Source organism: Phoenix dactylifera, chromosome 16, assembly GCF_051530095.1.
Source record: "Phoenix dactylifera cultivar Ajwa chromosome 16, Ajwa_hap1_PhDact_Kaust_v1.1, whole genome shotgun sequence".
Taxonomy (NCBI): domain Eukaryota; kingdom Viridiplantae; phylum Streptophyta; class Magnoliopsida; order Arecales; family Arecaceae; genus Phoenix; species Phoenix dactylifera.
This window is the reverse complement of record NC_143205.1, coordinates 12,031,440-12,052,148: the sequence shown is the minus strand read 5'-3', so window position 1 is coordinate 12,052,148 and position 20,709 is coordinate 12,031,440. Positions and strand designations below refer to the sequence as shown.

Here is a 20,709-nt window from a genome sequence, read left to right as displayed (position 1 = left end):
TTACACTAAAGGTTAGTTTGGGTATTTTCTTTTTGGTTTTTGGGGGGTGTCCTGAGCAATCGGGGGGGTGTATTTAGAACTACCCCAAAAGGCCTGGAGCTTGGTGGAGGCGGTGGCGGGTGATCGCCGAAAGGCGGAGGAGGAGGAGGAGGAGAGGTGAGGGCACCGACGATGGTGATGGAGCGACGGAGATGGAGGACCTCTCTATCATCTTCGTAGGCATGGGGAGCACGGGGATTATGGCCCTCTTGGCTGAGGTCAAGGTGCTCAGCCTCGTTCGAACCTCGCGATGATCGTCCTTGGCGTCCTCCTTCCTCACTGAGACGTCCATCGACATGATCCTCCATGCCGGCCAGCCGCCATTTGGCCCTCGAGCCACCTCCTTCACCGCCGTCATCGACGATGCCATCGGAGAGGACTGGGTCGTTGCCATCTCTGGTGGACGCACAGATCTCAAGGAGGGCTAGATCGTTACTGCGATGGGCGGTGAGGTCACCGGCGTCGGTTGAGATGAGGCGGAGGAGGAGGAGGAGGGCCACCCTTAGGTCGCCCATGGCGGCGGTGATATAGGTGTCACTGTTGAGGAGGAGGAGGAGGAGGAGGCGGAAGGCCGCCCTAAGGTCGTCCATGGTGACGATGACGTGGGTGTCGCCGCAGAGGAGGTCCATAGCGACGGTGATGCGGGTGTTCCCGCCGAGAATGTCGAGGGCGTGCGTGATGCCAGCGACGGCGGCGTCAGGGCGGCGGAGGCGGCTTCGCCCAGTCCCATTCAGAAAATAATAAAATAATATTTTTATCAAATAATAATAATAATAAAATGCTGCTAACCTGTAGTCAATCTGTTGCTAACCTCTTAAGAATGAAATTTTCTAAATACCGTCACAAAATGGTCAAACTTTTTTTTGGTTGGGTTTAGGTGTGTTAAATAATTAAACTAAAATTGTTTAAAGCTGAGATGTTTATTAATGAATATGAGTTACATGTTTCAAAAATCAGATCATGAATAATGAGCATTTGATAGTTAACCATATAGCAATGATTGATTAGAAATTAAAAAATATTTAATTTAAAATCAAGTGCAAAATGAAGTACAAGCACTTAATCGTTATCAAATATGATATTATCTTCATTCCTTCTATTCCAAGTTAAATATATGACTATGTTGGATTTGGTCTGGTCGACTTACTTGAACCTAAGACCATTGCAACTATGCTAAGGGGTTAAGACAATTAGAATAGTCCCCCACTTAAAAAAATTACTCATCAATTTAGTTTAAGAGACTAATCTAATACTGCAAATTACGAATTTGCTAAACGACATAGTGTAGGTTCAACTTTTTATATATTTAGATATGGATTTTTGGCTCACAAATGAATATAGTAGAAGAATTTACGTGACCTAAGCATCACTCACATATATAAGGACAAAAACTATCAATCTTATATAACTGCATCTAGAAGAAGTAATAGGCTATTTCACATTCACATGTCTAATAGCAAGGCGGACTAGTTTGTTTGTTTGGATACCTACAGCTGGACCGTAAGCTACAAGTCGAGCTACAACCTACCTATGGGTCATGGTCTTTCATTGTAGCTTGACTAGTGACCCAATCGAGCTATAAACTTATATGCTTATGCTGCAGCCTCCATAATCTTGTGCCTCTCAACTCTCAACACCCAGTCGAACTCTCCAATCCCCTTGCCATGCCCCAACTTTAGCTTACCGATGCATTTTTACATCCTACAACTTCGGCAGATCGCTTAGCCTTGCTCATCTTCGACACAAGAGTGCTCAATCAGTAAGCTATTAGACACTCTTCCAAAGGTGGCTGCTTCTAGACAAACCTTCTGGCTGTCTTTGCACCCCTACTTTCTTTATCACTAAGCAGTCATTTAAGGACTTTGCACTTTTGCTGGTGATCCAAGTTATTTTTCTCTCGATGATGAAGCTTATCCATCATTGTCTTATTGGCCAATCTTGACCTCTATAATTTTAGTATCATACCGAAGATGAGCAAAAAATAATGCTTTACCCCTAGATGTCCCATCAACTATTGCATTTTAACGCATTTATGAAAGAACCAATTAGCTTTAGGTTCGAGTGGCCAATCTTGGCCTCTATAATTTTAGTATCATACCGAGTATTTAGAGTATACCTCGATTTAATACCGCTCTAGCAACCCGCACCAAAATAATGCTTTACCCCTAGATGTCCCATCAACTATTGCATTTTAACGCATTTATGAAAGAACCAGTTAGCTTTAGGTTCGAGTGGCATTTCACCCCTAACCATGTTGCAGGTTTTGAGACATAATCGAATGCCCAACCAGCAAAAGGAGAGGGCAAGACAGTCTGCATCCTTTTGCTGGACTTCACCATGGCAATCATATACATACAGCAATGAACACCGGAGACCGTCTTTTTGATAAACACATGTTTATACCTCTCACTTGTATGTTAGAGCTCTCCATTGTAGAATTCACAAATACGTTAATGAAAACTGATAACCTGATTAATTGGCATGTTTGTAGCCTCTCACTTGCAAGCTTAACTCCCTGCTTCAAAATATATAACATGGATCTCGATGTTGATTATATCACTGGCCTAGCACAAAAATTTGCTACCAGACCTATTTGAGCTGAACAAGAATGTACAATACCCATACTGGACAAACTATTTCTCGACCACTTTAGTTTGATTTCATCTATCGGTCTTCTCGCCGAACTGCATTTGGATCAGATACCATGTCCATCATCATCTTCTCAGGGGAATCCTCCCAGCTGGCAAATGTTTTCAAATCAACCTGCAAGATGAGATAGAAACAGACAAATATGAATATAACTTAGCACTGTTACCGACAAATATGATCACAAAAGCATGGTTAGGTGCCCAACCTTTCGCCGCTGCTCATTGAAGAGTGTCTCTCTTTTTCTGTATGCATCCTGCTGTTCCTTTGCAGTCCTCCCACCAAAACCCCATACTTCAATCTCCAGAACTACAGCTTCAACAGGTAAAAAGCCCTGCATCATACCACAACATGCAGTCAACAGTTCTGGCTGCCTTATGAGCTGCAATATCAGACTAATGGCAGCATTCAGCCGATTGTCTCATGTGAGCTTTTGTACATGGGTCAAAGAATAATAAACATGTTTTGCTGTTAACTTCAATGAGTATTCAACCACATTGAGACGAGGCATATTTTGTGGCTCTTCAAATCCATTTATCAGATGATGGTTGGGCATGGGGTACCTAACTGGTAGGCAATCAAAGATTTTTTCGGGGAAAAAAAACTTTTCCTTGCCATATTAGTATATTGTTTTTTCATTTGAAATTTTGTTCAACAGGAACTAGCTACATATAAAATTCATTTCAAGAATCAATACATGATTAGATGAGTACATGTAATAGAAATTAGATTGATGTGAAATCATATATCAGTCAACAATATATATTCTATCCAATTCATACTACATCTAGAGTGAGAAAATAAAACCAAAGCAACCTCGGAAGGTACTAAATATTCTATTTTGCCCTGAATCTCTATGATTCAACTGTTCATGTTGCAATAAGTGAAAACATCTGAAACATCAGTACCAGAAAGTTAGCAAGAAAAGATGCCAATGACAAAAGCTCTGAATTCAAAGTTCTGACCTGACTGGGAATAAGAGAGCCATGTTGGTAAGTTTTGTCAACTGCATGGTGACGAACTGTCACTCGAGCAAAGTCTTCATCTATAAAAATCCTCTCGTTTCCTACACTTCCACCAAATGCCAAGCCAACAGCCTTTGGATTTGGTTCGTATACTCGTAAAGTTGGATGCAGGTGACAGTATATGAAGTTCTTTTCCTTTCCTGCTTGGTAACATCTAGGAATCATTTATCTTCATAGTAAAATTTGGAAATAATTTGGAAACAGAAAAACATCTTAAAAACCTACCAGATGGTGAAAACACACGGAAAATTGGGCTGATAGCATAAAGTTGTCCAGAGCTTCCAAAAAATATATCTTTATTTTCAAATCCCTGACCGGTTAGTGTACCAATCACCCATCTTCCAGTGCTGCTGTCACCCTCAGAGGCATCTGCTGACTTAGCAGAAAGTAAAATCACCAAGGGCCCGTTATAACCTTCAATGTTAGACCAGAACCTGCTTAATCCCTTGCCATGAATTGATGACCTGCAAGTGCACATCTAACAGAAAATGTAATGCGCATTTCTTTCAAAATTGACAATTTGTGTCAGAAGAAACAAGTGGAAGTTGTGAATTCATTATGATAGCACGGCATGCTACAACTAGTATGAATTAAACAATAGCTAATAAAATGCTGATTATTTCAGCAATAAACAGGTGAAACAAAGATGCAGGGAACATAATTCAAGATATGAATATGCTATAGTGACAGATGCATGCTTTTCTAGATGCATAGTGAAAACATAAATAATTACAGTTGCATGTCATGCCAGTGCAATCACAAACTTAACAAAGGATGAGATGATCATCTTGATGATGTTGATTTTGATGAAAAAAGGCCAATGTTAGAGAAGTTAACAGCAATAGTTAATTAGAAATGGAAGTCTAATCTCATTTTACTGACCAGCCCATAAATGTTCAAAATAATTCTCCACCCTTTCTTGAGCTTCAGTAAATATGACATAATCTAACACTGACCTCCAGTTTCAAAGAAGAAACTATAAGCACAAAGCTGACTTAAGATTTCACATTGAAAACAACAACAAAATCATGAAAGTTATTATCTATTTTTATGAGTTTTCAGGGAACTGTGTAGCAAGAAATCTTTATGATGAATGACTCCTGTTGAATGTACTGGAGCAAGTAACAGGAGCAAACTTGTGAGTCTGTATTTAAAATGAAAAAATACATGTTATCAAATTTTCCCTACACTTTACTGGTCACTGGAAAAAGCTTTAACTTCTAGTGTAATAAGAAATCATTATAAACAGGTGATTCCAGACATATAGTCAAAGAATTGAGACCACAGATAATCAATAGTTGATATAGTTTTGAATACAAAAATAGCTGGTAATCATAGGCGCGTATCGAACAAGGCTAAGCATAATAAAGTACAAACAAGCAGTCTAGATCAAGGTCGGCGGAACCATCCCGAACCGGATGGTTTCCCCCATTCCGAGACGGCAAACATTCAGTCTAGACCAAGATCGGCGGAACCATCCCGAACCGGACGGTTTTGCCCATTCCGAGCCGTACCAGTAGCTCACCGGTACGGTTTCAGCAACAGAAACGAGACGCGTTGCCGGAGCCGGAGAAGGAGAAGAAAAGAGAAAGCGAGCAAGGGAGAGAGGGAGAGGGAGAGGTGGCGGAGGGCCGCGAGGGGCCGACCGCAGCCAATTTTCCTATTTCGAACGAAACAAGGGTCGGCCACAGCCAAACCCGCAGCCGACCTCCTGCGGCCTTGCCGGCCCCCTGTGGCCCTCTGTCGGCGTCCACCACCCTCCACCAGCCTCTCTCCCTCTTCTCTCTCTCTTTTTCTCTCACCCACGGTATCGTGCCCTCATTGGTACATGCCCGGCATAGCCCGTACTGACTTGAGCTGCCGAAAAACTGGTATGGTGTCCGGTATCGGTTCCTCCGACCTTGGTCTAGACTGCTAACTTTAGGGCTCACTTAGGCAAACAACTCATCTTTTAATCAAGAATACGTTTTTGATTATTTTATTCATCTTTCTCTCACTTTGCTCACTATGCATGTCTTTTCCTTCATTAATTATTTATCTTATTCTTCAATAATGCTTTTCATGTTTCTTCTAGTTTTTATTTATCTATTCATTTAAGTTTTTTTAATTTCACTTTTAAGAATGTCTAACATTTGTTGTAGTCCATTCCTCTAGTAGTTTGGTTTCCCTTTTCATAGTTTTTTTGCTCTTCATTTTCATTTCTCGTTTTAGTTCTTGATCTTTTAGTAGAACAACACATACAACTTATGGCTTTAATACCACTTAAATTATGCAGCTGAATATCATTTTAAAGGTTCATTAAAGCTAATCAGCTTTATACTTGATTTTTCTTTTACACTTTATTAGTTTTACATAGGTAACTCCCCATCTGGGGAAAAAAGCACACATCACAAAAAAAGGAAGTGACTTGTTAGCATATAAGTCTTCTTATAATGGTATATATTTTAAGGAAAACAAAAAAAAGTCTGGTTTTAATGAAGAAATTATGTTCTAGTAAAGAATAATTTGTTCGATAATTAGGAAGATTCAGTGCAGTAGAAAATAAGCTTAATGAATAAAAGGCATCCTAAATTAGTGCATCTCTTGTAAGATCTAGGAATGCCGAACCGGGCCGTACCGCCCGATTCAGGCCGAACCGAGCCGACCCGGTCAGAGACCGGGTCGGCTCGAGCATATAAAATGGTTCGGAACAGTTCCGTCTAGTTCAACCAGGACTCGGTGTGAACCAACCAGTCGGTTCGCACCGAGTTCGATTAAATTTGCCACAGCACGCGCGTTGTGGCATTTTTGGCGACCAGTTCACTATCGGTTCGGTCCGATCCATACCAGTACTGAACCGGACCGGGTGCCGACCGGTACGGGACCCGGTACCAGTTCGGCAATCTTTATGTGAGATACATATGACTGAAAGAAGAAACTATAATCGATACATATTCAGCAAGGGCACAAAAAAGCATATATGGTTGTACATAGAACAAAAGAAGAATGCATGTGCAATTTTTGGGAATTTAGGTTCTAGAATATCTATATCTATTCCCCTGAATGACAGCAGGTATATTAGCAAATAACCAAGGCAAGCAGAATCATTACTCTAATAATATGTCATGATATATAAATAAGGAAACTAACAGAAGAAAAATTAGGATAAGAGGATTTACTATGAAGTACCTCTATGATATGGAATTACATCAATACAATATCAAGTCGGCACTTTATTGTTAAATGAAAGGGTCGTCTCCATCAATAAATTGACCTGCATACAAATCCCTTCAAACCTCATATTTCTCTGTCCTTTTCACCTTTTTTTTAACATCACCATGATAGTACGAGTCAGAGAGCCATAATCACCCTCTGCTGATATAGATCCAGCTTATGCAACTGAAGCTGCCTTACTGGATGATGTAACATGGGCTAGACCTAAACATTTGGGATAGATATATTCTTGCTTCAGAGCCTTCACATAATAAAGAGAAACGGTGTATTTACATCCAAGATGCTGGTGCTTGATACAATTGTTAGTTGTTACTGGTCTTCCAAACAATCCATATGCCCCAATGTTGCACGTTTAAGGCAAGAAAGTAGTCCCTTTTTGAAATATACACTGCAGAAACACTAATATTCCTCATAATAACTGCCAATAATCATGGAGAACTTTCATTTAAGTTGTTAGCTTTAATGTTATTCTGATGGAGCTTTCTTTCATTTAGCCTTCAGATAAAATGTTTGTTGAGATTGTCTACTCACAAATGTACAATCTGAACTTGGGATTACAAGTACATACAGTAACAACCATTAATCCAACATCGATATAACATAATGCAATGATTTCTTCCTTTGAGTTGATACATATGATCTATCTTTGTCAATGTCTCTCAGTTCTACATGTCAACTTTTTGAAGGTCTTGATGTTCAAGCTTCACCTACAATAATACCAATGCGCTGACCTCTCAAGATGGTCCATTTAACTCCAGACTCTTTGACTGCAATATAAAACTAGTTTTAACTGAAAGTTTCCATGAAGCGAACAACTATTTTTCCTTGTAAAAAACTAGAATGCAACCATCACAGGCTATAAAATATAGTGAAGTGTTTCTGATTGAAACCAATGGGCTGCACAAGTTCTGAACATCTTAACTCACAAACATGATGATTCAAGAATGAATAAACAGCAATCAGCAGTCTACAGCACAAATGAACTTCAAAAGGCTCAGTTTTTTAAAAAAGCAGGCATCTAGAAGAAGAATTTGTTAAAACATGATAAAGAGATGGGGATGACCAACCTATACAGAAGGTTCTTAGAGTCTATTCCAAGAAAAGATGCCCTTAGGAATTCTTCGCTCAGTCTATCTCTCATAGCGAGAGATATTGCCCATGCCCTTCCTCGTGTTAGGAGATATGTAACACAGGCGTCACTGGAGCAACCACTATCAGCTGAAGAATTAGAGGAATCCGTCCTGTCCTGTTCATAAGCAACTAAAATTATATTAAAAGGAATCAAATAGAAATACTGACTTTACCCATACAAAGGCAAGTAACTTTGATAGCTTCAATTCTACAAAGAACTAAGGATGAAGACCAACTCCAGCGATGGCAGGACAGGCAGCCAGCAATGCCTCATTTTGATACAAGAAACTCTTATCTAAAACGTACAGATACATGAACATTCATGTATATCCTCTCACTTGTCCATGCATGCACTCAAAGATGTGTGCATGCACGCACCCGCACACGCGCGCGCACACACGCACACGCGCGCGCGCGCACACACACAGAGAGCCCTCAACAGATTGACATCACATCAACTTTAGCTTAAAGATCACAACAGACTACAGCCAGCATAATCAGTGGCTGTCTTAATCTGAATTCTTCATGCTGAAACTGCCAACTGATCTTAAAGCCTCAAATTATTGCCAACGAAATCATTAGAATTTCCCATAGATAAATGGCAATAATTATCATTAAAATTAGTTTATACCCAGTAAAACAAAATAAGCTCAGCCCATGTAGAATTGATTGGACTCAGACGCATTGATCATCAAATAGATCACATATACCAATCATAGAAGTGAAAACAGATAAAAACAATGAACTGGAAACAAGCCTTCTAAACTTCATCAAGGACTCAAAAGCTTCCTGTTCTATGTGTTATGCAGTCTATACCTCCATGACCATTAACTGATATCAAACTCAAGATATGAAGAATCAAGTGACTCAAGAACTCAGTTCTGCTGTGTTGAGCTAAGACCCATCAAATTTTGATTGGAAAAGGCTGGCAATTTCCAAATTACGTTAAAGATAACATCAATCTTGACCAAACCAAAATGAGAATCACATATATTAGTCTCACAAAGCTCACTAAGCCAGTCCTAAGGTTAAAAGCCTAATCATGCCAATATAGATGGATCAAATTAATAGTCAAATAAAATGAACTAATGAGTTCATGCCAAATTTTGATCATATAAGATCTAGAACCTTCTCCAGTACTAGATTTTTGGCCTTGGAACCAGAAAGCAAATGTTGCCTCAGGCCAATACGAAATTTGGATTGTCCAAAGTGTGGAGACGTGGTTCCATATCAAATATGGACCCAAAGTTCAAGTGACTTTAGTGCCCCATATCAGATTTTAGATACTTGAAGCCTGGAAGCTAGACTCCCACAAAATTTTGAACCATGGGACCTAAATCATGCAAATTCTTCAACTTCACCATTGTTCGAAATGTGAAATCTTCTTCAAAATAGAATCATGATTAGCTCAAACTCACACTCTCAAGGTAGCTTTTTTCCCCCAAAAGGACAAAGACCCTAGTGCATACCGAACTTGGATGCTGGGAACCACCTGGGAGCCTCAAGGTTAGTGAACACCAAATATGGAGTAACCAAAAGCCTAGGAAAATTGATATGGGAACTTATACCATTTTTAAGCTCTGGGACCAAAAAAATAGCAAAAGGGACCTCTATTTCTAAAGTTAATAACATGGACCTCCAAGTCCCTAATTCAAAAAATAAGTTAAGATGGATGTATCAATCCCTAAACTGGGCACATGGACCTCCAAGTCCATAGCTAGGCTCTTGCCCCTTTTTTCTTGTGTACATGCATGCATGTATTCATTTATTAACAATTTTGGTCTTTCCTTTTCACCTGAAGAGAAGAGGGTGGATGTATCATGTTGATTAATGAATGACTAAGAGCAATCGATTAGAGGGAGCATGGAGGTGCCCTAGTCTCATTAGAGTATTTAGGCATAGGGTCATGAATTTTTGTTAGCCATGGAGCCAGATAAAAATATTAAAAAACAATGATATTGCAAACTCCAAAAGAAATTAAGTATGTGTCGATGAGGTTATGCTAAATTTCCTTTCAGTCTTCTTTTCCAATGTTCATAAAAGTTAAGTTTTGTAAAAATGTGATACCACATATTACACACAAATGCTAGTGCAATCTTTTAGTCTTAAACATATAGTCAATGCCCATACATAGCACGGGACAAGACTATACACATAAAACTTTATTTAGTAAAACAGTGCCAATATGTTTGATTTGGATCTTCCACAGCTAATTCAAAACAAGACCAAATCAATCAATGCAATAACCAGATAAAGTTCATCTAATCTGATTTTATTTACTATCCCATGATTTATCGACCTGCTTCAAGTAATAGTTTATTCGCACATTTCATAAACCCACCATTCTTGACTCTGCATAAATAAATATCAACTTCTTTACTGATGAAAGTTCTAATAGCCTAGCTTTTTTACCACTTTTACTGGATTGTGGGATCTTTTAGTAATGTTCTTTTTCTTGGATAAGTTTTTCGCCTTCATTTGGGAAGGTTTCATGAAGCAAAAGAATAAAAAAAAGAAGAAGGAAAATGCCAAGAAACACCTTAAGTACATTTACAGTTGCTTGATAGCATCTTTGATACTCTTTAATAAACATTTTTATATGCCATGATATGCCTATCCATAAAATAAATAAACACGGTGCTCTTTTTTTTACCTAACTTTAGCCTGTCAACTACTGAAGAATAAATCCTTCATACCTCTGAAGTAGCGCAGGCTTGAAGTTTTTCTTGTACATATTTTGAAACACAATTTGCTAGGCCTGGAGCGGTTGTCAAGACCCAAGTCTGCAGCTTCTGTGCGGAAACACTCTTATCAACACCCAAAACCTCACAATGCCGCACTTTCTCGTCATCCTCCACCACCACCCCACACGACACAAACGCCGACAGCATCAATAGGATCACATCAGGTAGCACGACAGGATCTTTCTCCCCTTTACACATCTTCGAAATCCTCAACCCCTGCTCCATGACCCAGCACATCCACAGAAGCATAAGCAACTCGCCCGACTCGAACGACCCGCCAACCTTTCCATCATCAGCATCCGCATCAAACTCCAAATTGCACGGAATCCCAGCTTTTCCGCACGTCGTGGCGTAAATCTTGTACAGCAAATTGAGGGATGATGAGACAGGCATCCTCGCGCAGCACCGATTGAAGCCTCTCAAGAAACCAACCCAATCAACCCCAACCGTACCATCAACAGCAGCGAAGAAGAAGGAGGCGACCGATGGGCCGAGATTAAGCATTAATTGGGGAAAATGTACCGGTATTGGGGGCGATTCAGATGCAAAGTTTGCGACTTTTAGAGAAAATGCCTCCTGAGAACAAGGAAAAAGAGCAGGGGAAATGTCAAATAGTAGTAGAAGGACGAGCAATTGACGAGGTGTGAGATTTACCTGGAGAGAAGAGAGGGGGATGGTGGAGGAATTGGGATTGGAGAGCTTGGAGAAGGCAGTCCGAAGGGTGGGGAGGGAACCGGTGGAAGCTGCGAGGGATTCTTCTTGCTGCTGCTCTTGGGATGATGAGCCATGCTCGGTAGACGATGAGGCTCCCATCTCTCTTTCTCTATACCTCGCTCGATCGGACGAAGAGGAATGGGAGAAGAGGAGAAGGGTTTCTATAGTTGTCGTTGGAACGGGAGAGCGCCACGTTGAGGAGTGCTGCTTCGGTTGGACACCCTCCTACGCGACAGCTCCAAGAAATTATACCACACCATTAGATTTTCCACTCCTCTAGGCTCCATAAAGCCCATCGAGAAATTATTAGACGGATCGTATCCATGGAACCTCGGCAACAGGATCTTACATAGATTTAGGTTTTTTACATGAATACCTTGTTAAATATCAAATTTTGCATGAAAATCTTCTCCAAATTAATATTTACTTATAGGACACTTATTTTATTTTTTTTTGACATATATATCGACAACATCTAACATTGTTAAAAAATTAACGATTTCCAAATTAAAATAAATAGAATTTCTTTAATGAGTAGATGTGCAAAAAGAAATATTTACAAGACGAACGTCGTAGTGGACAAAAAAATAATTTTAAAATTTTATTTTATTTTTAATTAAAATAAATATGGTTTTTATTAATGATGTTAGAAGAACCGTTATATTAGGAGCATTTGTGCAAAAATAGTATTTTATGAGAATACATAAATAAATATAAATTTTAAAAGAGTATTCACGCAAACTTGAATTTTGACAAAGGTACTCATACAAAAAAATTCTAGATTTATTTCACCCTAAGATAAAATTATTAGATAGTTCCATGGTCGATCTGAGCGGTCTAATAATAGTTCCATGGTCGATCTGACCTAGCTCCTTGTTCGGATTTTAATTTTGGACCCAAACCCAATCCAATAGAAGATCTGATCAGATCGGTTCGGATCCACGGCTACAATTTTTGACCCAACGGGTCATTCGGGTCGAGTCAGGTCCATGTATAACTCGTACTCAACTCAAAAAATTTGGGTTTGGGTTGGGTTCGGGTAAAAAGCTATGATCTCCTTGCATTCTTAGTTCTTGTCCATCGTAGCGAGAGTTGGTGTCTGTTATAAATGTGGGCTATAATATCTAAAATCTTTGAAGTTAAATAAAAAGATCAAGCAAAACAATAATATACGATGAATTGGAGCTCATAGAAAGTCAACTCAGTCTTCATTCCCAATAAAACTATTTCAAGTTTGCCCACATTTTCAACTAAGAAATTCTACCTGCTTACTTATGATCTGAATGGATAAGCTCTATGATTAATACATAATGTACCATTCCAATAGAAGGGAAACATAAATAGAATAAGTTGATCAAAGAAAGAATTTATTATTTATTAAATAAATTTTGATGTGAGATATATTCTCTCTAGGTATAGGCTAACTTACTTGTTTGCACCCTCACGAGCTATGACTCGCGGGCCCAAATAATTTTACAAATTTGGGTCGGGACGGATCATAGAATTGAAAACCCAAAATTATCCAAATTTAAATGGGTCAGATCGGGTCTGAATTTAATAAACCTAGATCCGACCCGAGAAATAGAACAAGTCGAATTTTAGGACCTAACCCAACCTCACGGATCCTCCAAAATGGATCAGGTCGGGTCTAAGCGGGTCTGGCCGACCCATTTACAACCTTAGATGTTGGAACAACTTCACTCCAGGAGTTGGTGGTATTTGAGTTAAAGGTAGAAATGCAAGGAATGCAAGTAATAGGAGATGAGTAATGCTTAATTTGGTGGAAATGACACGAACTCCATTCTTGTGACAGTTGACTAAGCAAATTCAAAAATTAGGATTTTCCTTAGATGACACCTATATAATGGAGTAGACATTGGAAATAAATGAGAAATATAGTGATGATATGCTTGCGAAGATAAGGAGGAATAGAGTAGAGGTAGTTTTCCAACAAATCTAGAGGAATCAAATCCTAAGGATTATGGCTTACAAATGATACACACTTTCAACTTCAAACTGTTGGGAGAAAAAGTTGGTGTGCATAGTTTAATAACAGTTGAACACGATAAGGTATGAGAGTGTGGGTGACCAAGAAAAAGAGGTAGAGAGAATGAAGCTTTGGTCATCACATCGTGTCCATCCTTTGAGATGGGGGAGACTTTGCTTAGCTGTAGATTGGTCGGTGATGCTAGAGGAGGCCAGGATCATGGGATCTTTCCCTGTGCCATCCTTCTTTTCCATGACCAAGACAAGCATAATTTGCATTGGATAGGGAGGAGATGGAGACTGGGGAGATGGAAAACCTCTAAGGAAAAATGGTAGAAAGAGAGAGAGAGAGAGAACATTTCCATCAATTCCTCAATCCATTTCTTAGTTTATGCACCAATAACATATGAAAACCCCATCCATATCAATTGCAAAGGGTTCGGGTTGTACCTTTCAAACGAATGAATGATTAATCTTTTTTCATGACATTAGCCGTTGGATCACACCTCACACAAATCTCATAGTATACCGAACTTCTTTATTTATCTACCTGCACATATCTCGAAGTGGCTATTGCACAATCCATTGGTGGTTCACACCAAGGAATGTAAATCCTTCTTTCACGTGACATATACAACTTCTGTTCAACTGTGGAAAGGTCAATACAGTACACATGGTGCTAGCAAAATATGACCCGACCTATAAACCGACCTGTAACAAAAAGATTTGGGTTTGAGCTAAACAGGTTCGGATCATAAATAGGTTAACCCGTTTAACTATTTAATAATCGGGTTGGGTTCGGGTTCCAGCCCCATGACCATTTTAACCTGTTTAATAATTAGGTCGAGTCGGATTAGGTAGGTTAAACATGTTACCTTTTTATTAAATAGGTTAATAGGTTAACAAGTTAAGTAGGTTACCTATTTATTAGATATGTTAAATGAGTCGGGTAAAGTTACCTATTTATTAAATATAGTATGTTCATATTTCAAAATTTTGATCTGTTGAGTAAATATATTAGTTTCAGATTTGAAATTTTTTGACCCAACTAGCATTTGGCCGGACCCATAAACCGATCCAACTTGATTGCCACCTCTAGCTAGGTATCCCGGAGCAAAAGGGCAACGAAGGAAGGAAAATTTGGATGAAACTGCAAAATCAAACAATGTGGCCTTTTCCTAGAAAATCAAACTTTCAGCGGACTTGTTTGCAAAATGCACTTAAAGAGAGGGAGGAGAAGTCTACGAGAGAACAGAAAAAATGTCCTCCAGACTTGCACACTAGGGTTTCGACGGCGATCAATAAAATAAGAGGGTTTGACGGGAGGGACCTTGCAAGCAATACCACTCACCCCACATCATCCCTCGATCTCGCTCTCTGACCCCTCGGAGCTCCATCCCTTATCCATGGCAATCCCCGGCCCCTACTCCGGCGTCAGCTCCCTCGCCTTCGTAAGTCTCTCTCTCTGGATTTCCTTCTTCCGATTTCCTCCGGGCTTAATCCTTCTAACTGTGATCGTGATCTTGTATTATAGGTAGCTCGTGCATCGGCGTTCACCTTCGGTCTCGTCTACGGGAGCATTAAGCTCTCCTACCTCCAGGTATCAGATTGGACCTTTTCCTTCCATCCTATATCCATTCGCCAACCGTTATTCATTTATATAGCACAGGATCAGGAGCGAGATATTTTGTTATCTGCCGGATCTCGGATTATAATAATGTGATTCGTATGTTGGGATTCTTTTATATATATATATATATTTGTATTGAATCAAAGGCAGTATCTTTGATCTGATTTATTTTAAAATCCATTTAGGTGATTGTTTGGTATGCTTAGAATTATTGTTGCTGTTCTTGCTGTTTATATGCTATGCGCTGAGGTTTTCAGGGATAATTACATTCTTATTCTTTTTTCCTTCTTTTGGTGGGGGGAGGGGGAAATTCAATTAATTATTTTTAGGATGTATAGATCATAAGGAAGTTCCTATTTTTTATGATCTCCCGTTTGAAGGATTACTTGTTAACTGATGGTATAGATTTCCATGAATTACATCACGAATTTACATAGAATTAAGCACACAGCAATTAGCAAAACAGACTATTATGTTTTCCTTCGCAACTTGTGAAGTAGAATGTGTTTTGAGTACAGAGATACACACAGTCAGCTACACGTAATGATAATACATTATTTTAAGGAACTTTCTCTGTCTCGCTTTTGGACTCAAGACTGTTACTTGTGCCATTGAAAATAAGCCCAAATTTCCGGATTCAGTGATATACTGCTGGGGAGCATATAATTATGATGAAACTTTTATTATATTCTTTGAACTGATTCAGGCATATTATGAGGGCGGACATCACTGTGATGGATCCTAACATGTCATTATAATGTTGACTTGGTGGAAGAAGCTTAAATATGGATGATTAAATATCTTTTTTATAGGTCATCTGCAGGGTGTAATTTACTCCTTGTGGAGTGTAGAAGAAAATTTTGTTATTATTCACTGTTGTCATGCATCTTTGTGATGTGTGGGTTTTGATACTAAAGGCAACATAAATTTAGGCATTGTGGGTTGAGAATAAGATGAATAATACATTGGATTTGGTAGGACTATTCCTCTTGACATTGTAATGTGAATTTTAAATGAGGAAATCTATGGATGATTTGTTGCCTGGACAATCTGCCCTTAGCCATTTTTCCTACGACACATTGCTGCAGTGCAGATAGACTACCTTATGCAGAAACACATACTAGTATTGAAATTTCTTTGAATTAGCTTAGCATGGACTGCCTGGATAGTATGGTCTCAACCTTTGTACATAACATCCTGGTCAATGTGTTGCATTCTGACAGGGAGAATAGTAGTATATTTACAGAATTATTTAAATACTGAAGAATTGGGTGTCGTGGAGAATATTAGTTTTCATAGAATGCAAACTGACAGAATACATATATTAATTTTGAAGAATTCTTATTTGTTCTCGAACAGGGAAATAAGGTCTTAATGTTTTTAGGAGTCATACAGTAGTTATTTTGAAGAGCCCCGTTGTTTTGGTTATATCTCTGTTTCATGGAGACCTTAGATCATCAGAAAAGTATGTGGAGTGATCAATTTTACTTCTTCACTTTATAGTCAGCAACGTATCTGAGCCGCTCATGTTGGGTGTGGAGAAATTGGAGAAGCACATTGGCGTTATTTCAGTTCTTTGACTAACTAATCGCCCTCCCATTATAACTTTATTACAAAAAAAATGTCACCACTCCTTTTTTAATTAACAAGAATGATGACAATTTAGATATCACGGAGACATCCAAGGTTGAACTATGGATGGAGACATGGTCTCCAAGGTTTCACCAGCTAATAAAACCTGTGCTATTTTCGAACTATCCATTGTCGTCTCTCTCACGCAAAGGGAAATACATTTCTAGGGCAATGAGAGGGAGAGAGACCAATTGAACCTAGGAATATGGGGGGAAGGACCTAGGGAGAAAGGAAGAAAGAGAGGCAATCCAACAAAGTCTCTGAATGGGGTCTCTCCTTCATGCACACTTTTCTCCACTCCATCCTCCTTGGGGACAATATTATCGAGCCCACATTGCTCAACCTGCTTGGAAACCCATTCCAGCAGCCAAAACTCGATCTCTTGAACCTATTCCAGCCATCTTCAATTGATAATCCCAAGCTGCCCCACTAGGTCCCAATTCCTGCAAAGAGGCTTGACTTTGTGATGCAACACCATGATGCATGGAAGCTCATGAATGAGAATACTGGTTTGTTGGTGATGATCTTGTCATTATGAAGAACAGCAAGGTCATCTATTTTTGATTCCACCATGTTCTGCAAGAACTAATTTATGATTGATTATATAATTATATCCTCCCCCTCCCCTGCCACTCCAATTCTCTCCCCTCTTCTTACTCTGATCTTCTTTGCTCCTTCCCTTCATCTGACTGCATATTCTTCAGCTTCCTATTTGACTTCGATTCTTTCATTCTGGTGTCCTTCTCTTCACCTATGTCATCACTCCTTGCTTATGAAAAGGTCTTTGTGGAGCCCATCTCTTTGTGCTCTCTTCTTTAAATTTATAATGCTACTCTTCCTTTTTCTTTCTTGCCTTATTTTGCCATGGAATTCATGCAATCAGGTTTTTGAAGCTTTGATTTGCTGAAGTTTATAATATTTTCATTTTCAGTTTTTTGTAATTGTTTTGCTATTTTAATGCTTTTATTCGGTATATGATTGAGATTGAACATCAAATGTAGGAGTGAGAGTTAGATTTTTCTATTTATTGAATCCTAAGTATTGTATAAAGAACATGCTTTGATGATTGAATATATCAAGGGTGTCTTCGCTTCTATTGGGAATCCTGGTTCATATTTCCTCTTCCCATCAATATCTGTCATTTCTCCCTTCCCCCGTTACCACTTTCCTTTCTTCCTACTTATCCTTTGCTACAATCATTTTTCAAACTGATTCCAGACTTAGTTCTGAAATTATTACATCCCTAAAACCCTATATTCAGCACTGATATACCAAGGCTACATTAGGAACCAAAGGTACTTGTCTAGTAGGACTGCCCTATGCTTTCCCTTTTTGAATGGCTTGATTTGTTGGACTTTCCAACCTTTCTCAAAACAACTGCTTTGATTAGAGAGTGAATTGGTAGGAAACATGTTTTCTCCTTTCTTTCCTCTTCTTCTTCTTAATCTTTTTTCTTGATAATAATGAGTCTAGATTTGTTTGGCAACCTGCAATATTCATATATTCACTGACTGGGCGATGAATCCATGGAATAATACTTGAGTAACATTTGGCATCTTCATTTCTTTCCTTTTATAAAATATTATGTTTTTATGTCAAAAAATCAGAACTAAAGATGTAGTTATATGTGCATAATATCAAATTCTTTACTAACCCATTATATTATGAAACTAGATTGCATATGAATTGTTGCTAAATTGATGATCCCATATAGGTTATCACAAGAAAGAAAACTATATTTACTGTACCAACAATAGTAAGCTTGTTTTCTAATTTTGTATTTTAGCTATTTATGTTCACAGCACTCTGATGTTCTTCATGATGATTTTGGATTTATTCTTTGGTTAAATGAGTAATGAGTTTGTGTTCAGAATATGACAGTTGTTCTTATAGACACAGTTTGAAAAAGGATTTTTTGTCAGTGAGTTAGCATGTGTCTGCAGTATAGATTTCCTCCCTCCTTTGAAGTGTTGCACCTTGCAATTTACCACAGATCAGGGAACATTAAAACCGTTCCCTATGCGTGCATAAAGGGTTGGAGACACTGCACTACTTTCAGTCTAATCTTGAACTTATCCATTGTTGTTTGGTAACCTTGCAATTGGTGTTTGGCTGCTTGATATCAGGAATGCTTGAATGTTTCGCAAAACTTGTCTACTTGTTGCCATCTTTACTTCCCAAAGGCATATTAAAATCGTCAGTCTTTCATTTTTTTTTCTTTCAATTGCTCTAATAGTTAGTATTCCACTCCATTTAAGAGTAATTTAGCTGCGAGCGATCTGCTTATCTTCGTACCTTTCTTTGTGAAAATATTGCATTTTCTCCCAAGTATTCTGTTCATATTAGACTGTTACAATATTATATCATGAGTACATGATCTCACACCTATAAACCCCTCTGGTGAGTGACAACATGTTTCTTCTTTTTTCCAGGCAAAGGCAAAATATGATAAAAAAGCTGAGGCAAAAGGACATCATTGAACAGGAAATGCATATCTTTGTTTCTTGTTTCACAATGACCGGATTTGAGTGTTTATTTCAATTGTTGCAGCACATGATTTACTTGTGATTCTTATCTTTCCCAAGAAAACTGCGAGGATGGTTGACATTTATTCTGATAAAAGAGGGGTTCATCTCCTAGCATATGTGAACTTGAAAAAAAATTAGAAATGACAATTCAAGTATCTCAATCATGAAACCAATAATGGTAGTTCCTTTCTTACCATGGCCAGTGTGACAGTTCAGCCTTCTGTCCTTATTTTAACAAATTTTCATGAGAGTTATATATTTATGGTGCTGGAAATTTCATAAGCTGTGGGAGGAATGCATCCTAGTGAAGACTTGGTGATGCTAAATCCGGATTAACTTATGGCACTACCACCAACGTGTTTGCTTGAGGCTGGTTTGCTATGGCAAACCGGTTCCCAGCAAGATATTCCATGATTGAAACTCAAAGCTGGCTTGACATGTGATGACTGCATGGAAGTTCTTCTGTTCTCGAATACCCAAAATTTCATCAACAAAATCCTGATAGAGATTGCCCCAGCAGAACTACACTAAAGCGAATAAATATGACAAGATCCAAATCAGGTTGATCTGCTGATTGCTCATGGATTCTCAGTTGCATTGACTTTTTTGTTGGGATGAAATTAAGTTCGTCTTTTTTAATGCAAACTTAGATATGACAGATCATTAAGTTTAGAATTTCTGCTCAATTTTTTCCCCTGGGGGGTTCCACTAAAGTTAATATTCATTTTTGAATTTTACTTAATTCTTTATTCTGAAAATCTCAAATCTTTACCTTATGTACTGGGTATGACAGAAAACAATCTTATAACACTTGCATTATCAAAAGGCATAAAATGATGGTAATGATTCATGATATTTAGTTATTTACTCCCCCTTTTACTAGTATTTTGACTAGTTTTCAGCTTATTACGCAAGCATATTCTTGTCTGTTCATTTGGCCTATGGCCTGGATAAATTTGATATGTCATGCACTATTGCAACACTTGCTGTTGAGACTATTTGACAGTTCTCATGCACTATCTTTTATCCTACCATAATCTGCTTGATTATAAAGTTATCCAGGATTGGTATTCATGTCCAACATTGAGCGGATAAAGAATCCCATTCTGTCTGTAACAAAACCAGCTTATTTTGGGATGTTTGGGTTAATTATCAGGTTATCAGGGATTGTCCACAGCCTTCAACTTTAAAAAAAGCATAGATTTTGGGTGCCTAAAGGCATGCTTTGTTTCATATAACCAGGAAACCTGTGTAATTTAAGGAACATATGTTTACAATTCCATGTACGTGTCATATAATGCTTATATAATGCTCTAATTAATACTACCAATTGTCTCGCTATCTTCAGCTGGACTTAAAAATGGTGAATACAAGGCCCTAGCAGTCTAACACACAGCTGACTGCAGTTGGACTTGCAACCT

General features: G+C 38.5%; 2 protein-coding genes across 3 annotated transcripts; one reads left to right on the top strand and one right to left on the bottom strand.

The window, feature by feature from the left end:
- Positions 1-2,489: 2,489 nt before the first annotated feature.
- Positions 2,490-11,854, bottom strand: LOC103696933 (TLD-domain containing nucleolar protein). 2 transcript variants are annotated; one of them, XR_016398706.1, is made up of 7 exons: positions 11,453-11,854; positions 10,751-11,374; positions 7,991-8,169; positions 3,936-4,174; positions 3,651-3,864; positions 2,894-3,019; positions 2,490-2,802 (listed from the first exon to the last, which is right to left on the bottom strand). XR_016398706.1 is itself a non-coding variant. In XM_008778662.6 (7 exons), exons 1-7 carry the CDS (start codon positions 11,609-11,611, stop codon positions 2,704-2,706), a joined length of 1,626 nt encoding a protein of 541 aa, XP_008776884.4. In that variant the 5' UTR covers positions 11,612-11,854; the 3' UTR covers positions 2,490-2,703. The 2 variants fall into 2 exon arrangements, 1 of the variants encoding a protein (XP_008776884.4); XM_008778662.6 differs by having other exon boundaries at positions 3,651-3,850.
- Positions 11,855-14,745: 2,891 nt separating this feature from the next.
- LOC103696934 (uncharacterized) lies at positions 14,746-19,481 on the top strand. Its single transcript, XM_088712443.2, has 3 exons — positions 14,746-14,949; positions 15,033-15,098; positions 19,193-19,481. The coding sequence occupies exons 1-3, from the start codon at positions 14,905-14,907 to the stop codon at positions 19,238-19,240; spliced, it is 159 nt and encodes a 52-aa protein (XP_088568569.1). The 5' UTR covers positions 14,746-14,904; the 3' UTR covers positions 19,241-19,481.
- The last annotated feature ends 1,228 nt before the right edge of the window (positions 19,482-20,709 follow it).